Here is a 22732-nt window from a genome sequence, read left to right as displayed (position 1 = left end):
GTCTAAAATAAAACAAGTAATTTTATTTGAATACACTGTATTTCATGCAGATTTTCAATAAAGTTCAATTGTTGAATATACTCCAAATACAAGTTATCATTCATATCTCTCGGGATATCTGTAGCTTCCAACTACTCAAACTACACGTAACTGTGGTACACACACATCATAGGAATTTTGCAACAAGATGGAGATAATGCTTCCTCATATTCCTAAGTACAGTTGATGCTCCATTATAACCATACACCATGGTCTCTCTCTCTGTCTCTCCTGGCTCCCAATCACCGTGGTCTACAAGTGATATGTGGCACTTGGTCTGTGGCGCTTTTGCCCTCACGCTGGCAAACTGGTGGTGATTGTTGATATTATTGACCAAAACAGGGCACTGGTGGATGGCCCATGCAGCAGAGTGCGGAGACAAGCAAACCGCATTTAAATGTATGCAGCTCACTGATCTCAAGATTCAAATGCCACACAGTGTCCACCACAAGTCTCTGAAAGCTGCCTGGGCAAAGGAGAATGTCACCGAGTAATGGGAAGCCCTCCACCCACTGGGCAAAGAAAACTGAAGCCTGTGCAAAGAGAGCCAAAATGACAGACTTTGATCACTACAAAATCATGAAGGCCAAAACAAAAGAAACAAATCGTCTAGCACAAGCTGTCAAAACTGAAGGAGGAAGCTGACAAGAAAGCACAAAATGGTCATTGTTTAAATAAAAAGAATAACCAAGTAAATATTAGGCTGAGTTTTCCCAAAGAGTGTGTCACAGGGAGTTAAATTTTACTCCTCCTCTTCTGAAGTTGACAACTTGCTGGCTTGTAATTTTGTGGATGCCATGAACATCTTCAGCATCTTGGGCACAAATTGCATTCTACCCATCAGTGAGAAAAACTGAATATCCAGTGTTCAGCCCATCTCAGTCCTTATCCAACACTCATATACAAATTCAGCAGGGATCAGTGCAAGGATTCGATTCAATCATCTTCTCCCCAATCCAAATGCTACTCTGCACCCAATTTCAATCACCATTCCATCTCAAGGTCAGCTCTTCCAATAAAAATTAGCAATTGGATCACCTGGAACAAATGGTTAATGAAACAATTGTATCTGGTCAAAAGTGTGCCATGCTCTGCGTTTAATGGCAACTTTCTCTATGTAGCAATGAGGACAGATCCCAGCTGCACAAGCTAATATATTTCAATATGGGATTCATTGGAGGGTTTACAGTATGCAGGGGAAAGCTTGGTGGTGAGAGCAAACAGTTGAACTAGTCAGTCCACAATGCCTTGGAAAATTAACAGGTAATCTATAAATTGGTTTTTCAGTGGCAGAAGATGGGCAGGTTTCTCATCAGGTATGTTACACGGTGATGTGCTGCAAGAAGCAGGAGGACTCTATTGTGATCAACCTTGTAGTTGAACATGTCAATGTCTCCAGCCACTCAGATGCCCTGAGCAAAGGGACCCCAGTTGCAATTGACTGGCTCCAGTGCAGCTCCTGGCTGCCTTGGACTATTCCCATAATAACTGAGTGGTTGGGGTGGCACTGCTGTTTCACAGTGCCACGGTACCCTGGTTCGATTCCCGGCTTGGGTCAAGAGTTTGCACATTCTCCCTGTGTCTGCGTGAGTTTCCTCCAGGTGCTCCAGCTTCCCCCCACAGTCTGAAAAATGTGCTAGTTAGATGCATTGACCCAAACAAGTGCTGGAGTGTGGCAACTAGGGGAATTTCATAGTAACTTCATTGCGGTTGAATGCAAGCCTTACTTGTGACTAATAAATAAACTTTTTATAAAGGTCCTTACAAAAGTGGTGAAAAGGGGGATGTGTGGAGATTGGGCATCTTTTTGCTGGCTCTAAGGTTGTAAAGGAATACCTGATAACTGTGCCATGCAATCTCCCCAGCAATTTTCCAGTATTCCCTCAACAAGTAAGGTGTACACCAGAATGCTGCTATAACATGATTCATGGGCCTCATATCTCAGGCCTATGTTATAGGTGAGACCACGTTACTTACAGCTGGTGCCAAGTGCTGAGATTTGATCCTGCCATGTCCAGGATCAATACTGAATGCAAAAACACCGACAGAGTATGGGAGCTGCAATAGTGTAAGAGTCCTACATGCACGTGATGTTCCTGATGCCAATGTTACTTTCTCCTGGGCATGGCAGTCCAGTAGAAATGGATAACTGCAGACTTGAGTGACTTTCATATCAGAAGATTGAGGGGTAGAGACAGCCTGGCAGTAAGCATGAAAGGTTGATTCCTATCTTCCGTAGTGGTCTGTGGATAGCTGTTGTCCCAGTTCGATGTTGCAAGCTCTAACTGCTGTTGTGCACGCTGAGCAGTGTCACTCTGGGACTGATGCCCCACCATCTCCCTCCCCTCATCTCACTTGGGATCTTGTAGAGTTTGTAGCCTGAGCTTCGATCATCAGCAAGAGGAACAGCTAAAAGATGAACCTTGTGCGAGAGACTAGCTGTCCCAGGGGAACCAGTTTGGTTGTCTCATAGCTTGGTATGGCTCCTGCTCTGCCCAAGACCACAAGAAACTACAAAGAATCGCAAATGAAGCCCAGGCCATCACACAACCCTGCCTCCCATCCTTTTGTCTGCACTTCCTCGGAAAAGCAGCCAGAATAATTAAGGACCCTACACACCCTAGTCATATTCTCTTCCACCTTCTTCCATGAGGAAGAAGATACAGAAGTCTGAGGTCATGTACCAACTGACTCAAGAACAGCTGTTTCCCTGCTGCCAGACTTTTGAATGGACCTACCTTGCACTGAGTTGATCTTTCTCTACATCCTAGCTATGACTATAACACTATATTCTGCACTCTCTCCTTCTCTATGTACAGTATGCTTCAACTGTATAGCACACAAGAAACAATACTTTTCATTGTATATTAATACATGTGACAATAATAAATCAAATCAAATTCCTTCCAGCAGTAGCTCACCCAGCAACAAGGAGCAAATTGGCAATGCACTGGGAGTGCAAGATGGACTTACACAGGAAATTGAGCCATCAAGGGCACACAATTGTGCTGTGGAGTCCATTGAAAATCTCCTCTTTTACTTTTCTTTGATACCCTCCAGAATCACTTTAAGGAGTATTAATTAGGTCACTGTAAAACTGGAATAACCAGTCGCAGCATATACAACACTTGCTCCATCTTACTTCTTTGTGCATTTTGTTGAAGGGCACCTGAAAGGTGCAGGGCCATTCTTTGCATTTTAAATTGTTCCAACATCATCTTCAGATGGCCACCAGAGATAATGCCAAACAATGAAGGTCAACATAGTGAATGTTGTAAATCTAACACAGATTACAGACTAGACCTTAAACCCAAGCATTGGGATACATTCTGCTTGTTTTTTAACATGCCAAATGCTACACCAGTGTGTCCAAATGACGTGTTGAAAATGACCCATGCCAAATGTCAGGGTGAGGGATCAGGCTTGTTAAGGTGTCCCCAACCTAGAACGAGATGGAAAGTTGATGCATTGGAATACCATCAACTCCAAGTTCTCTTACATGCTCAGGTATAAAAAACTTATCTTTTCATTGCTGGGTCAAAATCTTGGAACTCCCTACCTGACAGCACCGCCATTGCATGAACAAGTAAGGTGTAGTTTATTGCATGTAGTTTAAGATGACCCATAGGACAACTACAGATAGACAATAAGTGTCTATCTAGCCAGTGTCTTAATGGAGCCAGCCTCCCTGTGATGACCAACACGGGGAGGGGTATAGCATCAAAGCCAGGGTTCTGTGGCCAAAGGAAGGCAGCCCAAACTGTACCCTGCAAACCTTAGCCCTCTTCCTGACTATCTTGTCAGTATCTACCTGACATGGTGGCACTGAGGCTTCACAGTTGCCAGCCTTCTGATTGAACTAACAGTATTAGGAGTCTGCCCACCGTCCCTAATTGAACGGTCAACTTGGAGGCAGCCAATCAGATAGCCACCTTTTGTAAAATTGCAGAGAAGGTCCAGCTGTTGGAACTTGGAGGCTCAGGACCTTTTTTTTGCACCAACACTGGGGTCCCGAATCTCACAGTAAAAGTCAAGCTTGTAGCTCTAGTTTTTGGTCATCAGGATGTGCACAATGTTGATCCACATTTATTGCCCAATTTTATTTGCTCTGTGAAGGAGACATCCTGTCTTTTGCTTTGTGTTCATTCCTTTCAAAGCCCTCTATGGGGGTGTGTTACAGTTCACTAAAGTCAGAGTTTCTGTGACAACAACTGCCGTCTGGAGATATGAATACAGGATCCAACATTCTTTCCATCACATGGCTGACCAGAAATCGCTCCTGGTCTTACCATTTGCATGCAGGAGAAGCATTTTCATGTTGATAGTCAGTCTATTTGGTTGTGTTATGTGCACACTTTCCTTGAGTAGCAAGTCCTAGGGTGGGATTTGAATCTAGAGCTTCTGGATCAGAAACAGGGTCACAAAGTCCCTATTGTTAGTGATGGTTAACTTTGAAAGGAATGTGGGAATCTTGTTCAATCAGTTTGAGAGAGTATGTGAAGAACTGGAAGAGGCCATTTACACTCTCAAGTCAGTTCTGCTATTCAGTAAGACCAGTACCTGGGACTTTGATGTTGTGGCCATTTCAGAGACTTGGATAGAGCAGGGTCAGGAATGGATGTTGCAGGTCCCGGGGTACAAATGCTTTAGTCGGAGTAGAGAAGGAGGTAGAAGGGGGGGTGGGGTAGCATTATTGGTCAAGGACTGTATATCACAGTGTCAGAGAGGAACTTTAATGAGGACTTGTCTGTTGAGGTAGTATGGGTGGAGATTAGAAATAGGAGAGGAGAAGTCACCCTGTTGGGAGTCTTTTATAGACCTCCAAATAGTTCTAGAGAGGTTGAGGAAAGGATTGCGGAGATGATCCTTGTTAGGAGTGAAAGTAATAGGGTAATTGTTATGGGGGACTTTAACTTTACTCATGTTGATTGGAATTGCTATAGCTCTAGCTCGTTAGAGGGGTCAGTTTTTGTTCAAAGTGTGCAGGAAGGTTTTTTGACTCAGTATATAGATAGGCCGACTAGAGGTGAGGCTATATTGGATTTGGTGCTGGGTAATGAGCCAGACTTGGAAGTTGGTGTGCATTTTGGGGATAGTGAGCACAATTCGATTACGTTCACCTTAGTGATGGAAAGGGATAGGCATGAACCTCGGGTCAGTGGTTTCAGCTGGGGGAGGGGTAATTATGAGGCTATTAGGAGAGAATTAGGAAGCATTGGTTGGACTAGGAGATTACAGGGACTGGGAACGTCCGAGATGTGGAGATTTTTCAAGGAGCAGCTACTGCGGGTCTGTGATAGGTATATCCCTGTCAGGCAAGGAGGATTTGGTAGGCCCAGGGAACCGTGGTGCACTAAAAAAGTTGATTCGTTGGTTAGGAAGAAAAAGGAGGCTTATGTTCGGATGAGGCTTGAGGGCTCAGGTAGTGCATTAGAAAGTTTTAGATTGGCTAGGAGGGAGTTGAAGAGGGAGTTAAGAAGGGCTAAAAGAGGACATGAGATGACTTTGGCTGATAGGATTAAGGAGAACCCTAAGGCGTTTTACAGGTATGTCAAGAACAGAAGGTTGGTTAGGGCAAGATTAGGGCCAGTTACAGACAGTAGAGGGAAGTTGTGTGTGGAACCGGAGGAGATTGGAGAGGCGTTGAACCAATATTTCTCTTCGGTGTTCACGCAAGGGGACATGAATGTAGCTGAGGAGGACACTGGGGTGCAGGGGTGTAAAATAGATAGTATTGCAGTTGATACGGGGGATGTGCTGGATATTTTAGAGGGTTTGAAAATAGATAAGTCCCCTGGTCCGGATGGGATTTACCCTAGGATTCTCTGGGAGGCAAGAGAGGTGATTGCGGAGCCTCTGGCTCTGATCTTCAGGTCGTCGTTGGTCTCTGATATAGTACCGGAAGATTGGAGGACAGCAAATGTTGTCCCATTGTTTAAGAAGGGGAGAAGAGACTTCCCTGGGAATTATAGACCGATGAGTCTTACTTCTGTGGTGGGTAAGGTTTTGGAAAGGATTATTAGAGACAGGATTTATAGTTATTTGGAGAGTAATGAATTGATTAAAGACAGTCAGCATGGTTTTGTAGCGGGTAGGTCGTGCCTTACTAACCTTATCGAGTTCTTTGAGAAAGTGACCAAAGAGGTGGATAGGGGTAAGGCAGTTGACGTGGTGTATATGGATTTTAGTAAGGCGTTTGATAAGGTTCACCATGGTAGGCTTCTGCAGAAAATGCAGATGTATGGGATTGGGGGTGATCTAGGTAATTGGATCAGGAATTGGCTAGCAGATAGGAGACAGAGGGTGGTGGTTGATGGTAAATATTCGTCATGGAGTTCAGTTACGAGTGGTGTGCCTCAGGGATCTGTTTTGGGGCCACTGCTGTTTGTAATTTTTATTAATGATCTGGATGAGGGTATAGTTGGGTGGATTAGTAAGTTTGCTGATGACACCAAAGTCGGAGGTGTGGTAGATTGTGAGGAAGGGTGTTATAGTTTGCAGGGTGACTTAGAAAGGTTGCAGAGCTGGGCCGCGAGGTGGCGGATGGAGTTTAATGTGGAGAAGTATGAGGTAATTCATTTCGGTAGGAATAACAGATGTGTCGAGTATAGGGCTAACGGGAGGACTTTGAATAGTGTGGAGGAGCAGAGGGATCTAGGTGTATGTGTACATAGATCCCTGAAAGTTAGGAATCAAGTAGATAAGGTTGTTAAGAAGGCATATGGTGTCTTGGCGTTTATTGGTAGGGGGATTGCATTTAGGAGTCGCAGCATCATGATGCAACTGTACACAACTCTGGTGCGGCCGCACTTGGAGTATTGTGTGCAGTTCTGGTCCCCACATTACAGGAAGGATGTAGAGGCTTTGGAGAGGGTGCAGAGGAGGTTTACCAGGATGTTGCCTGGTATGGAGGGGAGATCCTATGAGGAGAGACTGAGAGATTTGGGGTTGTTTTCGCTGGAAAGAAGGCGGCTAAGAGGGGACCTTATTGAAACATATAAGATGATTAGAGGTTTAGACAGGGTGGATAGTGATAGCCTTTTTCCTAGGATGGAGAAAGCTAGCACGAGGGGGCACGGCTTTAAATTAAGGGGGGGTAGTTATAGGACTGATGTCAGGGGTAGGTTCTTTACCCAGAGGGTGGTGAGGGACTGGAATGCCCTGCCTGCTGCAGTTGTAAATGCGCCTAGTTTGGGGGCGTTTAAGAGATCTGTGGATAGGTTTATGGACGAAATGGGATTGGTTTAGATTAGTGGGTTAGTGTTGTTTTTTTTTAAAAAAGCTGGTCGGCACAACATCGTGGGCCGAAGGGCCTGTTCTGCGCTGTAATGTTCTATGTTCTATGTTCTATATCTGATCTGCACTGCAACTACAATTACCTACTTTTGCTCTGTAGTCTCTGTACCTTATCTAACAAAAAGAAATCCAATCTCAATCTTGCTTAATTCAACAGACTCTAATTCTGTGGTTATGGTTTTTTAGGGAATAGATTTCAGACATCCTTTACTCTTTAGTGTTAAAGTGCTACCTAAATTCACTCCCAAATGGTTTAGCTTTAATTTTAAGATTGTGTCTCTTTATTCTGGATTACTTCAAAAAGACATAGTTTATCTGCAGATAAACTATCAAATCCATTTTGTTCATTTTAAAGCCGTTGATTAGGTTAGACCTCAGCCCTTTAAACTCAATATAAACTACCTTTATGCAACCTAGCCTCATTTTAATCCTTTAAGAGGACAATCCAGCTGTGCTTCGAGTGAGAGCTACATTGTCCTTGTGTTTTAAATCTGGGCTTCCCCAACTGACGATAACACACTGTTTAAGTCTTGATGAAGCTTCAACAATCAACCGAGATGGATTTTGTTTTGTTAGATGAGGTGTAGAATACAGAATACACATTCATGTATGCTAGAAAAGAACAGTTTTGCTGTTGAGTGTGACAGATGTCCAGAAAAATGGAAAGTATGACCATTTTTGGCATTTCTCCAGTTTTCCCCAAGCACTTACTGAAAAATGACAGGAAATTGGAAGTGCACTATTGGATTTCAGTACCAAATTAGAGTTCAGGTGGGAATAAAGGCTTCAGGTGAGGTATCAGCGAGCATCACACATTTCTGGAACCACACCCCATCAAAAATGAACATCTTTGATTGAAAACTGGGGTGAAGAAAAGCAGGGAGAAAACAGAATTTGGGGGGTGGGGAGCAAATCGCACAGCCACATGGATTTGCTCAACTATTCCAAGGGCCTTACGTGTGGGAGTCACAAACTTGTGGATTTTTAAAATTCATTTGTGGGACTTGGGCGTCACTGGCTGGCCAGCATTTATTGCCCATCAGTTGACTCTCAACTGCCCAAAGGCAGTTGAGAGTCAACCATATTGCTGTGGCTCCGGAGTCACATGTAGGCCAGACTTCATAGAAACAGATTTCATAGAAACATAGAAGATAGGAGCAGGAGGAGGCCATCTGGCCCTTTGAGCCTGCTCCGCCATTCATTACGATCATGGCTGATCATCCAACTCATTAGCCTAATCCTGCTTTTCCCCAGAACTTTTGATCCCATTCACCCCAAGTGTTATATCCAGCCGCCTCTTGAATAACTTCAGGCATCAACTACTTCCTGTGGTAAAGAATTCCACAGGCTCACTACTCTTTGGGTGAAGAAATGTCTTCCCACTTCCATCCTAAATGGTCTACCCCGAATCCTCAGACTATGACCCCTGGCTCTGGACTCCCTCACCATTGGGAATATCCTATCTGCATCCAGCCTAAAGGACACTAATGATTCAGATGGGCTTTTCCAAAAATCGACAAAGGTTTCACGGTCATCAATGGATTCTTAATTCCAGATAATTTTTATTGAAATCAAATTCCACCATTTGCCACAGCAGGATTCAAACTGGAGTCCCCAGAACATTAGCTGAGTTTCTGGATTAATAGTGTAGTGATAAACCACTAGGCCATCACTTTCCTTTGTGATGCAAGCAGATCTCATCTGCTCTTCAAGTGTTCATCTGTTATGGTTTGAAATAATTTAAATCCCAGCCCTTCAAAAGAAAGAGGTTATTGCAGAAGGTCAGGGGATATGGAGTTGGGGGTAGGGTGTTGGCGTGGATAGAGGATTGGTTGTCAAATAGGAGGCAGAGAGTGGGGGTCAATGGGTGCTATTCGGATTGGTGGATGGTAACTAGTGGAGTGCCCCAGGGGTCGGTGCTGGGGCCTCAGCTATTTACCATTTATATAGATGATCTGGAGGAGGGAACCAAGTGTATGGTGTCGAAATTTGCTGATGACACCAAGATTGGTGGAACGCAAATTGTGCGGAGGGTGTGGAGAGTCTACAGAAGGATCTAGATAGGCTGGGCAAATGGGCCAGGAAATGGCAAATGGAATTTAATGTTGGCAAGTGCGAGGTGGTCCACTTTGGTAGGAATAATGGTAGGAAGGACTATTTCTTACGTGGCGAAAAACTGCAGCAGGCGACAGTGCAGAGGGACCTCGGAGTCCTTGTGCATGAGTCGCAAAAACCCAGCTTGCAGGTGCAGCAGGTGGTCAGGAAGGCGAATGGGATGCTGGCCTTCATAGCAAGGGGGATTGAATATAAAAGTAGGGAGGTCTTGCTGCGGCTGTATAGGGCATTGGTGAGGCCGCAGCTGGAGAACTGTGTGCAGTTTTGGTCGCCGTACTTACGCAAGGATATTTTGGCCTTGGAGGGAGTGCAGAGGAGGTTTACTAGGCTGATGCCGGAGTTGAGGGGGTTGAGCTATGAGGAGAGGCTGAATAAATTAGGCTTGTACTCATTAGAGTTTAGAAGAATGAGGGGAGATCTCATTGAGACATATAAGATGATGAATGGGATGGATAGGATAGAATAGAGGTGGAGAGACTCTTCCCGCTCAGAAAGGATAGTAGGACTAGGGGGCACAGCCTCAAGATAAAGGGGGGGAGGTTTAGAACGGAGTTGAGGAGGAACTTCTTCACTCAAAGGGTGGTGAATCTCTGGAATTCTCTGCCCGTTGAAGTGGTGGAGGCTACCTCGCTAAATATTTTTAAGACGCGGGTTGATGGGTTTTTGATAAGAGAGGGGATTAAGGATTATGGGCAGAGGGCGGGAATGTGGAACTGAGCCACGACAGATCAGCCATGATCTTATTGAATGGCAGGGCAGGCTCGAAGGGCTAGATGGCCTACTCCTGCTCCTATTTCTTATGTTCTTATGAAGGCCAGTAGGCTGCAAATATCAAGAGGAAAAAAAGCACAAGCTATTGGAGTACATCGATCAACAGGCCACATGGTGTAATTTTATTATAGCCAAGTTTGTTGTGAATGCTTGGCTGAGTTTCAAAAGGCCAAAACCAATTGGATCTGTTCACATTTTGATTGAAGGGTTTAAGTGGATATTAAAGGATTAGCCATTTTAATGTGATTACTGAATTAAAGTTTATTCATTTTAAATTACAGATTTAAAATCTTCGAATGAAAGTTATTTTTCTGTATCAAGTGTACGTGAGTGAGAGCTCCACTGGATGCTCAGGATTTTTTTTTTCAAATCCACAAGGCAGTGGAGGCCTATCTACTGTGGATACTAAATAAATGACTATTGAGGAGGCATGGGAAAGGGGCTTGAGGGCCTAACAGCCTTTTATAAAATGGTTAGTGCTCATTATTGCCATGTGATTGAGTCTGTAGAATCTGATATGATTTGCAATTAGCAAGTTATTGCAAACAAGTGAACACCATAAATCTTCACATACACTAGCTTGGTAGCAAGTATCCGGCCCTTGGAATCACTTTGAACATGACAGACATAAAATGCAAATGGAATCTAATTCTTAATCTTCCTTCAAAATGGTGAAATTATTATTCTATGAGTCTGGTAATTCTGGATCCTTTTTTTTTCCTGCTGTAATGGTTTCTGTTGGCTCAGCCATTTTCTTGACATCAACAAACTGCCTTCATTTCAGGTATCTGAAATTTGAAGAACTGCTGACCATTACAACATAGGTGTAAAAGTAAAAATAGTAGGGAATTAAGTGCATCAAATTTGTACCCTCATTTTGTTAAGCCAAGTTCTTGTGTATTCTCCCTGTGTCTGAGTGTTTCTTCTGGGTGCTCCAGTTTCCTACCACAATTTAAAGATGTGCAGGTTAGGTGAATTAGCCATGGTTAATCCATAGGGTTACAGGGATTGTAGTGGGGGCTGGGGAGAGGGCATGGGTAGTATGCTCTTTTAGAGAGCCGTTGCAGATTTGATGGGCCAAATGGCCTCTTCTGCACTGTAGGGATTCTATGATTTTCCATATCCATTCTTTCCAACCACACATCTGTATAGCTTTTAAAGATATCAAATTACTTTGCTTTTATGGTCTTTCCCAGATAGTCTCTCACAATAGGAGTAAATTATTCCTAGAACCCAGAGTCAGGCAACCTAATAAAGCAAATCACTGTGTTCTGGATGTTGTCACATTTCTTTGTTGTTGGTGCAGCTGTACCTATCCAGGTTACATATGAATATTCTATCTTGCAGATGGAATGCTGAGACTCAAGACGACAGTTCACCCATCACCACAAATGCCGACTTTACCAGCAATAGCCCACATCCCGAGAATAAATATATAAACAAAATAACGGCAGGAAAGTTTCAGAGTCTGGAAGTGAGAAATTCATTGCATAATACCCAGCCTGGCCATGCTGTCTTGGACAAGAGCAAGTTAAACTTATGATCAATGGAGCCCCCAAGGTAAAAATGATGGGTTAGTATGGCAGGGTCTTGGAAGATCAGGGTTGAAAATAGTCATTACTTGATGGTGCAAATATTATCTACTACTTTTCAGCCCAGGTCCATCCCCTTCATCTGAAAAACGCTCTTAGTATGCAGTGAGACTTACAAGGAGATATGTTTTAAACATGAATGTCCCCTGCAGCACCTGAAGTTGACAACTGTTCCAATGTGACTAACTTATTAATGGCGTTGACTTTAAAACATGGACGATGTTGGATGGCAGTTTGGACAAGAATGTTAATGAGAAAACCAATTCCAACTTCAATACTTCAAGGATGTTTTTAATAAAATATTATGATAAGGTTCAACAAATTTTCCAGTTTTACCAGGGTAAATATTAATCTTATGCAACAGTGCAAACCAGTACTATTTCACAAACTGCCTGTTATATATAATGCACAATATACAGTTCTATTGAAGTCAACATAACTGGACATTTGACAGCAGGCAGCTGATACAATAAACTCTGTTTTACTGCTTCCTGAGACGTATTTCTAGCCCACTACTTCTACATAGCATCATAGCTGTAACGTTGATTGCTGTCTGAATCATATTAGAAGCCTAATGACTGAAAACCTGAGGTTACAAGGATAAAAATGAAATCAATACATAGCTGTTGGAAGAAGCTAATAAAAATGACTTTTTAATAAAACAGAAAACCCCAAGGCCAATGCACAGGATCATGAACTTTTATTTTAAAAATAGAATACATTTGCAAATCACTTTTGATCTTCGTTACATTGACACATCAGAAATATAAACACCACATTTCGTTGTTACATGCATGAAAGATGTTCGTGCATTCTAAAACTTTCCTTCCAATCTATGTAAGAATTTACCTTTTGAAGTAGAATCTCTGCATGACTGAGGTTCTTTGCACAGTCGTCTGTCATCTTTTGGATCAGGCTATGGTGTCTTTTTAATGAATCCATATTGCTTAAAGAGAAACAGATAGGAGTGTATGCAGTACAATTAAATGTGTTTATCAAAATCAGTTGATTCTGTATTGACACACTGCTGTAGTTCTTTTTAATTTCTCAATCTTTAGCCTCCTAGACACCTCTCTCCTGTCATCACACCTCCTTTCATTTATCCTGTGCATGCTCGAATCCCCAGCCCAACCTTCAGAACTGCCTGACTATTTTACTATACTGGTGCCACTCTGGACTCAATTCCCTTAGATAAGCCTACAGCTTCTCACATTGCCTCTCTTGGTATTCTCCAAAGGGTCCATCAAGACACTCATAATTGCAATCCTGCGAACAGCAACTACAACTATTCCTATTCATTGACCTTTTCGATCCATTGCATTTGCTAGGAATCAATTTTGCCAATTGATTATCCATCCGAATCATGCCTCCCAGGGCTGACCCTGTGGGCTTTGCCAATGGATCACCATCACCTGTCTCCACGTCTCCATCAGACTTATGTTCCCTTGTGAACAGGGATCTTGACGTCTGTGAGCTTATTGTGGATGATTACATCAAAATCATGGCCTTGACCTAGCTAGGAACAATGACGCCTTTCCCCTAATTGAGGCCTCACACCTGGCCATACTTTTCACCATCATGCAGGTGATGTAACTTTCATCAGCAGATCACACCTTGATCTTTTCCCTTAATTCTAACACTTTCACCACTTGAGCATCTAGCCCTGTTCTACCTCATCACCTTTCTTTTAAAATCCTCATTCTCTACCACCCACCCAAGTATAATTAAAGTTTTCTCACAAAGATATTTTCAGTGCTTCCTTTCCTCCGTCTCTGGCCCAAGTGACTTCTCACCCTCAATAATTTCACCACCATCTCAATTCTTGCTCTCTCCCTCTCCAGAGTTCACTGCCTTCCTACCTTCACCCAACGCTGCTCTCATGAAAACATCCCAAGTCATAATCACGATAACACTCTGAGTCTCGCCATCTCATTTAGTCCTGTTACCTCCATCACATCAATCAAATACAAGGCCATTTCTCATCACTTCCTTGTATCATTTTCCATCCACATCTACCTTCACTGTGTCCACAGGTTACGTGGGATCAAATCAGGCCATGACAGATTGTGAAATTTGAATTCAATAAAAGTCAAGAATTAAAAGTCTATCAATAACCATGAAACCATTGTTGATTGTGGTAAAAAAAAATCATCTGGTTCACTAATGTCCTTTAGGGAAGGAAATCCGCTGTCCATATCTGGTCTGGCCTACATATGACTCCAGACCCACAGCAATGTGGCTGACACCCAAGTGCCTCTGACATGGAGGACAATGAGAGACAGGCAATAAATGCTGGCCCAGCCAGCAATGCTTTTGCCCTGTAAAACTCCTCTCGCATTTCAGGTTCACTTTGCTGTCACAGTTTCAATTGCCTCGCCTTTGGTCCTCTTTACAACTAAACATTTCTGTACCTATAAATCACACTCCCACTTCTATTTTTGATGCCCCAGGTCTTATTAAAACCATTACGCTCTTGCACCCAGACTGTTCCAAGTCTGGCCCTCACCTCTAGTCCCTTAAGTTCGAGGAATATGAAATGATGCATAACTAGTTCATCCATTCATCAGCAGAACTGGCTGGATAGATCCTTGTGAGAAATGCTTACTCTATCAGGATCATCATGAAGTGTGAAGATTATCCTAGTTTTCTTTCTTTATCAAACCTCCGTCTTAAACATCTCTCCTCTGTCTCCTCCATACTTGCCTCCAACAAGTACAAGAAGTGCATGGGCATACTTTACTAAGATTGAGATCAGCCATCAGTTGCCTCCCAAACTCAATGAGTTCTCTCCACCGGAGCCCTGAACTCAAAACCTTGTCAGTGTGCTCAGATTTCCCCTCGTACCCTCTCAGAGCTCATCCTGCCCACACGACCCATCTACTATTCCACTCAACTCCATTCCCAAGGTGCTGACAACCGAATGTTTCTTTTGTCTCCCATGCTAGCTGATATAGTCATGGTTCTCTCTCTTCAAATGTTGTAACAAACACTCAGAATAATCTGCTGTCATTAACCCCTTGCTCAAAAAGCTAACTTTTGACCTCACCTTCCTTGCAATGTTACTACCCTATCTTCAACTTCCTTTTCCTCTCCAAAGTAATTTAAAGTATGATCACCTCGTGAATCTGTGCCCAGCTTTCGCAGGAGACAACATCTGAATTCTTCCCACCCTGCCACACTTCAAAAAGTTCAAAAGTCGCAATGTATATTTTTTGTGACTATGGTCATAGTAAACTATTCTATCCATCACAACCTGTCTGCAGCCTTCAACACAATAGCCAAATGATCTCCATCTCTTCACTGCCTCTTTAACCATCTTCCAGTTATGTGGAACTGCACTTGCATTCTCATCTCTCTAGTCATAGCCAGTATGCCTTCAAGTTCCCACACCATTACTCCAGCAGTTAGTGAGGGTCTAGCCTTGCCCCCATCCTTCATCTACCACTCAGTTTCATTAGAAAAGACATTAGTTTCTACTTGCAGGTTGGCATCACCCAGCTCTGCCACATCACCATCTCTCTCAGTACGTTTAATCTCTATAAATTGTCAGATTCCTTGTCTGGCTGAATAGAAATTTCCTCCAACTAAACACTGGGAAGACTGAAGTCACAGAATTCCACACCCTAGCTGCTGACTCCACCTCCCTCCTTTACAAATGTGAGGCCACACCAGACTGTTTGCAACCCTGATGTCATAACTGACCCTGAGATGAACTTCTGGTCACACATGCTTGCCATCACTAAGACCATCTGACCTTGCTCCTACCTCAGCTCATCTACTCCTGGAATCCTCTTCCCCATCAATGTTACTTCTCAATTTAATTATTCCAAAGCACTCCCAGTTGTGTTCCCTCCCTAAACTGAAGTCATTCAAATACTGTCTGTAGCCTAACTTATATCAGGCCTATTCACTGATCACCCATGTACGCAATAATCTACATTTGCTCTCAGTGAATGTCACAATTTTAAAATCCTCATCCTTGTTTTCAAACCCAGCCATGGCTTCACCCCCTCCCCATCTCTAATCTCTAGAACCCTCAAGGTATGTGCTCCTCCAATTCTGGCCTCTTATGGCTCATGAAAATCTGCTCCAAAATCTCCTTTTGTGGCTTGGTTGTTTAATGTTACTTGGGCTGGGAGAGGAAGGGGTGTGGAGATGGAATCACAATCTTTACAGCACAGAAGGAGGCCACTCGACCCCTCAAGTCCACTCTGATTCTCTGAAAAAGTGTTCTACCCAATCCCCTGCTCCTGTCTTATCCCCATAGCCTTGCACATTCTCTCTTTTCAGATAGCAAAAACTTGGAATACCATGGCTGAATCTGCCTCCGCCACCTTCTCAGGAAGTTTGTTCCAAATTCCAACCATCCTCTGAGTGAAAAGTATTTCCCTCACATCACTTCTACTCCTTTTACTCATTATTACAAATCTGTGCACTCTAGTTTTTGATGTATTCTTGAGCAGCAACAGTTTCTCATTATTTACCCTATCCATGATCTTGAGCTCATGATCTTGGCTCCCTTTATAAAGTCTCTTCTCAGCCTTCTTTTTTCTAAGGAAAACAGACTCAATCTCTCCAAATATGCTCACTGCTTCAACTGTTTATCCCTGGAATCATTTTTGTGAATTTCCTCTGTACTCTCTCCAATGTCTTCACATTCTTCCTAGAACCATAGACTATGAGCGGCATAGTGGCAGTGATTAGCACTGCTGCCTCACAGTGCCAGAGATCCAGGTTTGATTTCCAGCTTGGGTCAGTGTTCTCCCCACGTCTGCGTGGGTTTCCTCTGGGTGCTCCAGTTTCCTCCCACAGTCTGAAAGACGTGGGTGCATTGTCCCCAACAGGCAACAGAGTGTGGCAACTATGGGAACTTCGCAGTAACTTCATTGGTGTTAATGTAAGCCTTACTTGTGACTAATAAATAAACTTTAGTTTTAATTAACAGCAGAGAAGGGAGCCATTTTGCTCATCTTGTCCATGCTGACTCAAAGACATCCAGATGCCCTTTCTAATCCCGTCTTCCTGCACATGGCCCACAGCCTTGCAATCCAGGTGCTTTTAAAATGAGTTTAGGATCTCTGCCTCTGCCACCAACTCAGGCAGTGAATTCCAGATATCCAACACTCTGTGTAAAGAGGCTCTTCCTTATGTCCCCTGGCTTTTGAATTCTGTAAGTAGTCTCACAACAGCAGGTTAAAGTCCAACAGGTTTGTGTTGTGAGACTTCTTACTGTGTTTACCCCAGTCCAATGCTGGCATCTCCACATTTTGAATTCTGTGCCAAAGGAAACAAGTTCCTCCCATCTACTCTCTCCCTACCTCTCAATTTTGTACACGTCAATCATCAGCCTTCTCTGCTCCAGGAAAAGCAACCCCAAGCTCTTCAATCTCTCCTCGCAGATACAATTTTCCAGCCCTGACAACATAAATCTTCTCTGCACTCTCCAGTACAATTACGCTCTTCCCAAAATATGATGGCCAGAAGTGCACACAATACTCCAGTTGTAGCCTCACCAATGTCTTATGCAGTTTCAACATTATATCCCTATCTTCATAACATATCTCTACCTTTAGCCATAGAGAGGGTGGAGAGGAGATTTACAAGAATGTTGCCCGGATTAGATGGCATGCCTTATGAGGATAGGTTGAGAGAGCTCGATCTTTTTTCCTTAGAGACACGAAGGATGAAAGGTGACCTGATAGAGGTGTATAAGATGTTGAGAGGTGTTGATCAAGTGGACACAGAGGTTTTTTTCCCAGGACTGAAATGGCTGCCACAAGAGGACACAGGTTTAGGGTGCTGGGGAGTAGGTACAGAGGAGATGTCAAGAGTAAGTTTTTCACTCAAAGGGTGGTGGGCGCGTGGAATCGGCTGCCAATGTGGTGGTGGAGGCGGATTCAATAGGGTCTTTTAAGAGACTTTTGGATAAGTACATGGGACTTAGTAAGATGGAGGGTTATAGATAAGCCTAGTAGGTAGGGATATGTTCAGCGCAACTTGTGGGCCGAAGGGCCTGTTTGTGCTGTAGTTTTTCTATGTTCTATATCCTATACCTCTGTCAATGAAGGAGAGCACTCCATATGCCTTCTTTACAACCTTATCAACCTATACTGCTACCTTTGGGCATCTGTGCACTTGCAAGCCAAGATCTCTCAGTTCATTTACCCCTCTCCGTATATTTATTGTGTATTCCCTTTCACTGTTTAACCTCCCTCACACTTAGAGTTGAACTCCATCTACCACTTTCCTGCCACTCCATCAACCTATCATTTCAGCTTACAGCTATCCTCTACACTATCAGCTACACAGCTAACTTTTGTGTTCTCTGCAAATTTTTCAATTGTGCCCCACCCATGACTTTGGCAGACGCAAGATTTCTAACTAAGCTTCATTTTACTCTCATTGTTAGATGAGGAGCATTTCACTTGAAAGAAATCAGCAAAGATGACACTGTATTCCTCTTATTAGTTTGAATAATATTCTCAAAACATGTCAGTATTTGAAGAGCACCCCCAAGGCATGCAAGTAATTTGTGGTTCTCATCACCCAGCTCAACATAAAGTGTCAAAGAAAAATCTGCATATATATAACTTTTACACAATTCATTTAACATATCCCAAGGCACTTCATAGGACAATTGTCAAATGTCAATGTAAACATTCAGACAAGATGATATTAGAATGGGTGACTAACAACTCGGTAAGAATTAGATTTACAGTCTAGAGGAGAGTTGGAGACGTGTAGAATGGAAATTAGAGTTTGGCACTTGGGCAATAGAAAGAATTGTTGCCACTGATTGAGCGATTAAACTCAGGAATGTGTAAAATGCCAGAATTGAAGGAGGGTAACGATCTCAAGCTTGTAGGGGAGGAGACTCAAGAGACAGGGAGTGGTGACATGGAGGGATTTGAAAACAAGGATAGGAATTTTGAAACAGAGGCGTTGCCAAAACAGGGGCTAATGTAGGTCAGTGAGCACATGGATGATGGACAAATGGGTCATAGCATTAGTCAAGATACAGTCATGAACTTTGTTTTGGATGAACTCAAATTTATGGAGGGTACAAGGAAGGAGGGCAGCTAAAACTGCCAAGAATAAGTTTATTTCTCAGCGTCACAAGTAAACTTACAGTAACAGTGAAGTTACTGCACTGCAAAATCCCTCCATTGCCATTGTACACTGAGGGAGAATTTAGCATAGCCAATCCACCTAACTAGCATGTCTTTCAGACTGTGGGAGGAAACCCATGCAAACACGAGGAGAACATGCAGACTCTGCACAGACAGTGACCCAAGCCAGGAATCAAATCCAGGTCCCTGGTGCTGTGGGGCAGCAATGTTAACCACTGTACTACCATGTCACCCTAGTCTACAGGTGAGAAAGGCATGGATCAAGATTTCCACAGCAGATGAGCTGTGGTGAGGTAGATGTGGGCATTGTCACAGAGGCGGAAATCAGTTTTCACAGCTTCAAGATACCCAGAGCACCTAACAGCCGATTCATTACTTCTGAAATGCAGTCACTGCCCAAAACAAATTTTACATAGTGCTACGCAAATTATCTTTCCGTCACGTGGACATGATTCAGACCTTGGGGCTAAAGGGATATGACTGGGGAGGGGAGGGGAGGGGAGGGGGGCAGGATATTGATTTTGATGATCAGCCATGAATAAAAATAAGTGGTATACTCCTGCATCCATTTTCTGAAGAAATAAAGCAGCCAATTTTCATATGGCAATGTCCTACAAATAGCACTGTGATTATATCTACATAACCTGTTGTTATTGAGTTGAAGGGTAAATACTGTCAAGGACACAAGTCCCACAGCAAGTGCATATATGCCTCTTGTTCAAAGTTGTACAACGACTTAGAAGTCTGATTCTCAAAACTGTCAGAGAGGCGGGGTTCCACTGCAAATGGGCAAACTGTTGAAACACTGCTCTCTCCTCTCGTAAGTTCATTTTGTATTTTTTTAAAAAGAAGGTGCGGCAAAGGCTTGCCACGCCCAATGCAGGTGAGACTCTGAAACCTAAAGAATCCATTTTGAGGCACTTCAGCAACTACTTTCAGATCACACTGTACACGCCCAGAACTTGCCCTCCAGTTCTCCCCACACCCAATGCCTCTTCTCCCACCCACCAAAAAGAAATAGTTAAAAAAAACCAATGCCAAAACACTTTTAAAGACATTAAAACAGAAACCAAATTAGAAAAAAAAATAATTTTGCTACAAAGCTGATTAAAGGAAGAGGGAGCGGGGAAGAGGAAATCAGAGAATCCCTACAGTGCATAAGGAGGCTATTCAGCCCATTATCTTTACCTGGGGTACTGACTTGGATCAAAGTCGTGGCCTGACATCCGACGGTTTCTGGTGATTTGCATCATGTGGGTCTGGGTGACCGTGGGCAGCTCACCACCAGCCCCGATGGTGTGGTGCAGCTGCCGGGGCAGGTGTTGGCCTGACAGCTGGATGTCACCTCCTCCGTACTGGTAATGGCTAGCTGGCCCGAACACGTCCCCCGCTCCATCGCTGCGGGTGGAATAATCTCCGGACATGCGACCCGTGTAGGATATGGGGCGGCGATTCAACGCGGTCTGTGAGCCGTGTAAACTCATCGCTGCGCCGGCTCTCTACCCCCGACCCCCCTGCACAACTCAATCGACTCGCTACTGCATATACATTATTGCATAAATCCAGCCGGCTGCACGGGAGGGGAGTTATTCCAACACCACCTCTACACCCTCCCGCAAGACTGTAAGCAGACTGCAGGAAGAATTCCCCCTTTGGTTCCCAAAACTCCTCCCCAAAGTTTGGGCGCAACGCAGTTACACCCTCAGCAACCGCCCACACCTGAGTAACGCAGAACTGGCTGGCTGGCTTCTGTGTTTTGAAGAGTGAAACGCCTCTTAGCCCGCAGCGACCTAATCCAGGGTGTAGGTTTTTTTAAAATGTATTCTAACCAGATAAAGATCACACCCATCCCATTTTGCTGACTTTTCTTTTTAAGCAGGTGGAGTGTTCACATTGGAATAAAATCTGTGCGTGGCTGATTTGTTGGTTCGTGTTGAGTTTAAAAGGAAGTAGCGTGTGTAAAAAGAAGCCTTTCCCCTTATCTTTGTGACTCATCTTTCATTCCCTCACCCTACAGTGTAAATATCTTCCACTTTCTATGCCTTTTAGCTTTGACAAAGGGTCACCGGAACTCGAAACGTCAGATTTTTTTTCTCCTTACCAATACTGCCAGACCTGTTGAGGTTTTCCAGCATTTTCTGTTTTTGGGGCGGATTGTGTGTGGCTGCCGATTGGTATGGCTGCAAAGGAAAATGATTAAGTGTGTCAAACATTAAGCCTGATGAAGGAGCAGCCTTCCCAGAGCTCATGATTCCAAATAAACCTGTCGCACTTTAAGCTGGTGCTGTGAGATTCTTACTGTGCCCACCCCAGTCCAACGCCAGCATCTCCACATCAATATTAAACCTGAGCTGACACTGCGTTTTTTGTAAAAGATGAAAGCATTCATTTCAGCCAGGCTTCCACAGCACTCTGGACCAAATAAAAACTATTTGTAATAATCCAGATGTGAGCTCCAGCTCACTAAAACTGGAATTTGAAAGTTTGAGCTTATATTGCGCATAATGTTTATCAATTGTTAAAGTTTTCCGTGATTAACCTTTATAAATATACAGTATTTGTTTTAATTAAGTGCAAGTGCGGTGTCAGACACTGGAAACATAGGGAAATACTCAGTTTGGTTTGATTTATTGTTGTCACAAGTAATAACATACAGTGAAAAGTATTGTTTTTGCGTGCTATACAAACAAAGCATCACATTCATAGAGAAGGAAAGAATAGATTGCAGAATATGGTGTTACAATCATAGCTAGGGTGCAGAGAAAGATCAACTTTATGCAAGGTAGGTCCATTCAAAATTGTATCAGCTGGGTTTGAATCTGAAACTAGTTTTCTTGTTTATAATGTAACATTAAAAGTGGAACAACAATTGCACATCTGATCTTTCAGGCCAGATGAATTTTTATCTTGTCTGGCTTTTTTATTTTATGAAATGACATGCCTGTAGCTGATCCAGGCCAAACAGTTTTTGGGGAGGTGATTCAGTGGGGTGAGGTGAGACCAGTCGTGTTTCAAGTTTGCATGCCTTTCTATTTCCACTTTCAGAGACTTGCAAACAATTAGGCACTTTGAACTAAAAGGTGGAATGCTTTAAAATAACAAATGTTGGGCTCTTTAGTCTGAAAGATGTCTTGCTGCAAATTTATAGAACTTTTTCAACCACCATGGCTTCCATCTGTCATTATCACACAATCTTATGTCACAAATAGGGGAGAGTTTGATTAGATGGAGAGGAAAAGTAATTTGACTGTGAGGGATAAACAGGTTGGTGTGGTTGAACTCTAACATTTTCTAGGCAATACTCCACTCAATTTGTCAAACCTCGTCTCATGAGTATGTGCCCAGCATCATTCCACTGTCCACAGCCTGCTTCCTACATCCTCTCTGAGTGAGATTTGCTAAATGAATACTAAGTTTTGTCCTGATCATGCATGCCTACTTCTAACTTCAATGAGACAGATTAAACTAATTTTGAGTACTTTTTTTTAACCATCTGCAAACAGAGGTGTTGTTCATCCCATGAGTTTGGATTCAATTTGAATGCGTTCTTCGGTGGCTATGGTCCCCTTTCCATTCCTAGTTCATCTGAATTCATATCAATGTGGCTGAACTTTAAACTGCCGAATGCAAAGCAGATTTGCAGATAGCTAGAAGCCTTAGGGTAAATTTTCAGTCAGTTTTCTGACACGGAATTGAAGTTTATGGAATTGTCCAAACTGTGATGGCACAGTGGTTCGCACTAGTGCCTCACAGCATCAGGGACCCGAGTTCAATTCCTGGATTGGGTCA

The 22732-nt window shown here is 43.2% G+C and overlaps 1 protein-coding gene and 1 long non-coding RNA gene across 3 annotated transcripts in view; one reads left to right on the top strand and one right to left on the bottom strand.

The window, feature by feature from the left end:
* The window catches only part of LOC145346513 (uncharacterized), an 87750-nt gene extending 75975 nt beyond the window's left edge, over positions 1 to 11775 (top strand). The window contains exon 3 of the long non-coding RNA XR_013887705.1: positions 11569 to 11775. This is a non-coding gene — a long non-coding RNA (uncharacterized LOC145346513). The remainder of the gene's footprint in view (positions 1 to 11568) is intronic.
* LOC145346511 (desmoplakin-like) overlaps positions 1 to 20573 on the bottom strand; it is an 82676-nt gene extending 62103 nt beyond the window's left edge. Inside the window, exons 1-2 of one of the 2 annotated variants that reach the window (XM_080193870.1) lie at positions 20132 to 20573; positions 12663 to 12759 (exon numbers count right to left, since the gene is read on the bottom strand). In XM_080193870.1, the coding sequence (XP_080049996.1) occupies positions 12663 to 12759; positions 20132 to 20427 (393 nt within the window). In that variant the 5' untranslated portion in view covers positions 20428 to 20573. The remainder of the gene's footprint in view (positions 1 to 12662; positions 12760 to 20131) is intronic. The other variant, XM_080193871.1, reaches the window with a different exon arrangement.
* Positions 20574 to 22732: the final 2159 nt, after the last annotated feature.

The sequence above is a fragment of the Carcharhinus amblyrhynchos genome, chromosome 8 (assembly GCF_965287045.1).
Source record: "Carcharhinus amblyrhynchos chromosome 8, sCarAmb.v2.hapA, whole genome shotgun sequence".
NCBI lineage: Eukaryota > Metazoa > Chordata > Chondrichthyes > Carcharhiniformes > Carcharhinidae > Carcharhinus > Carcharhinus amblyrhynchos.
This window is presented reverse-complemented; position numbering and strand designations above follow the sequence as displayed.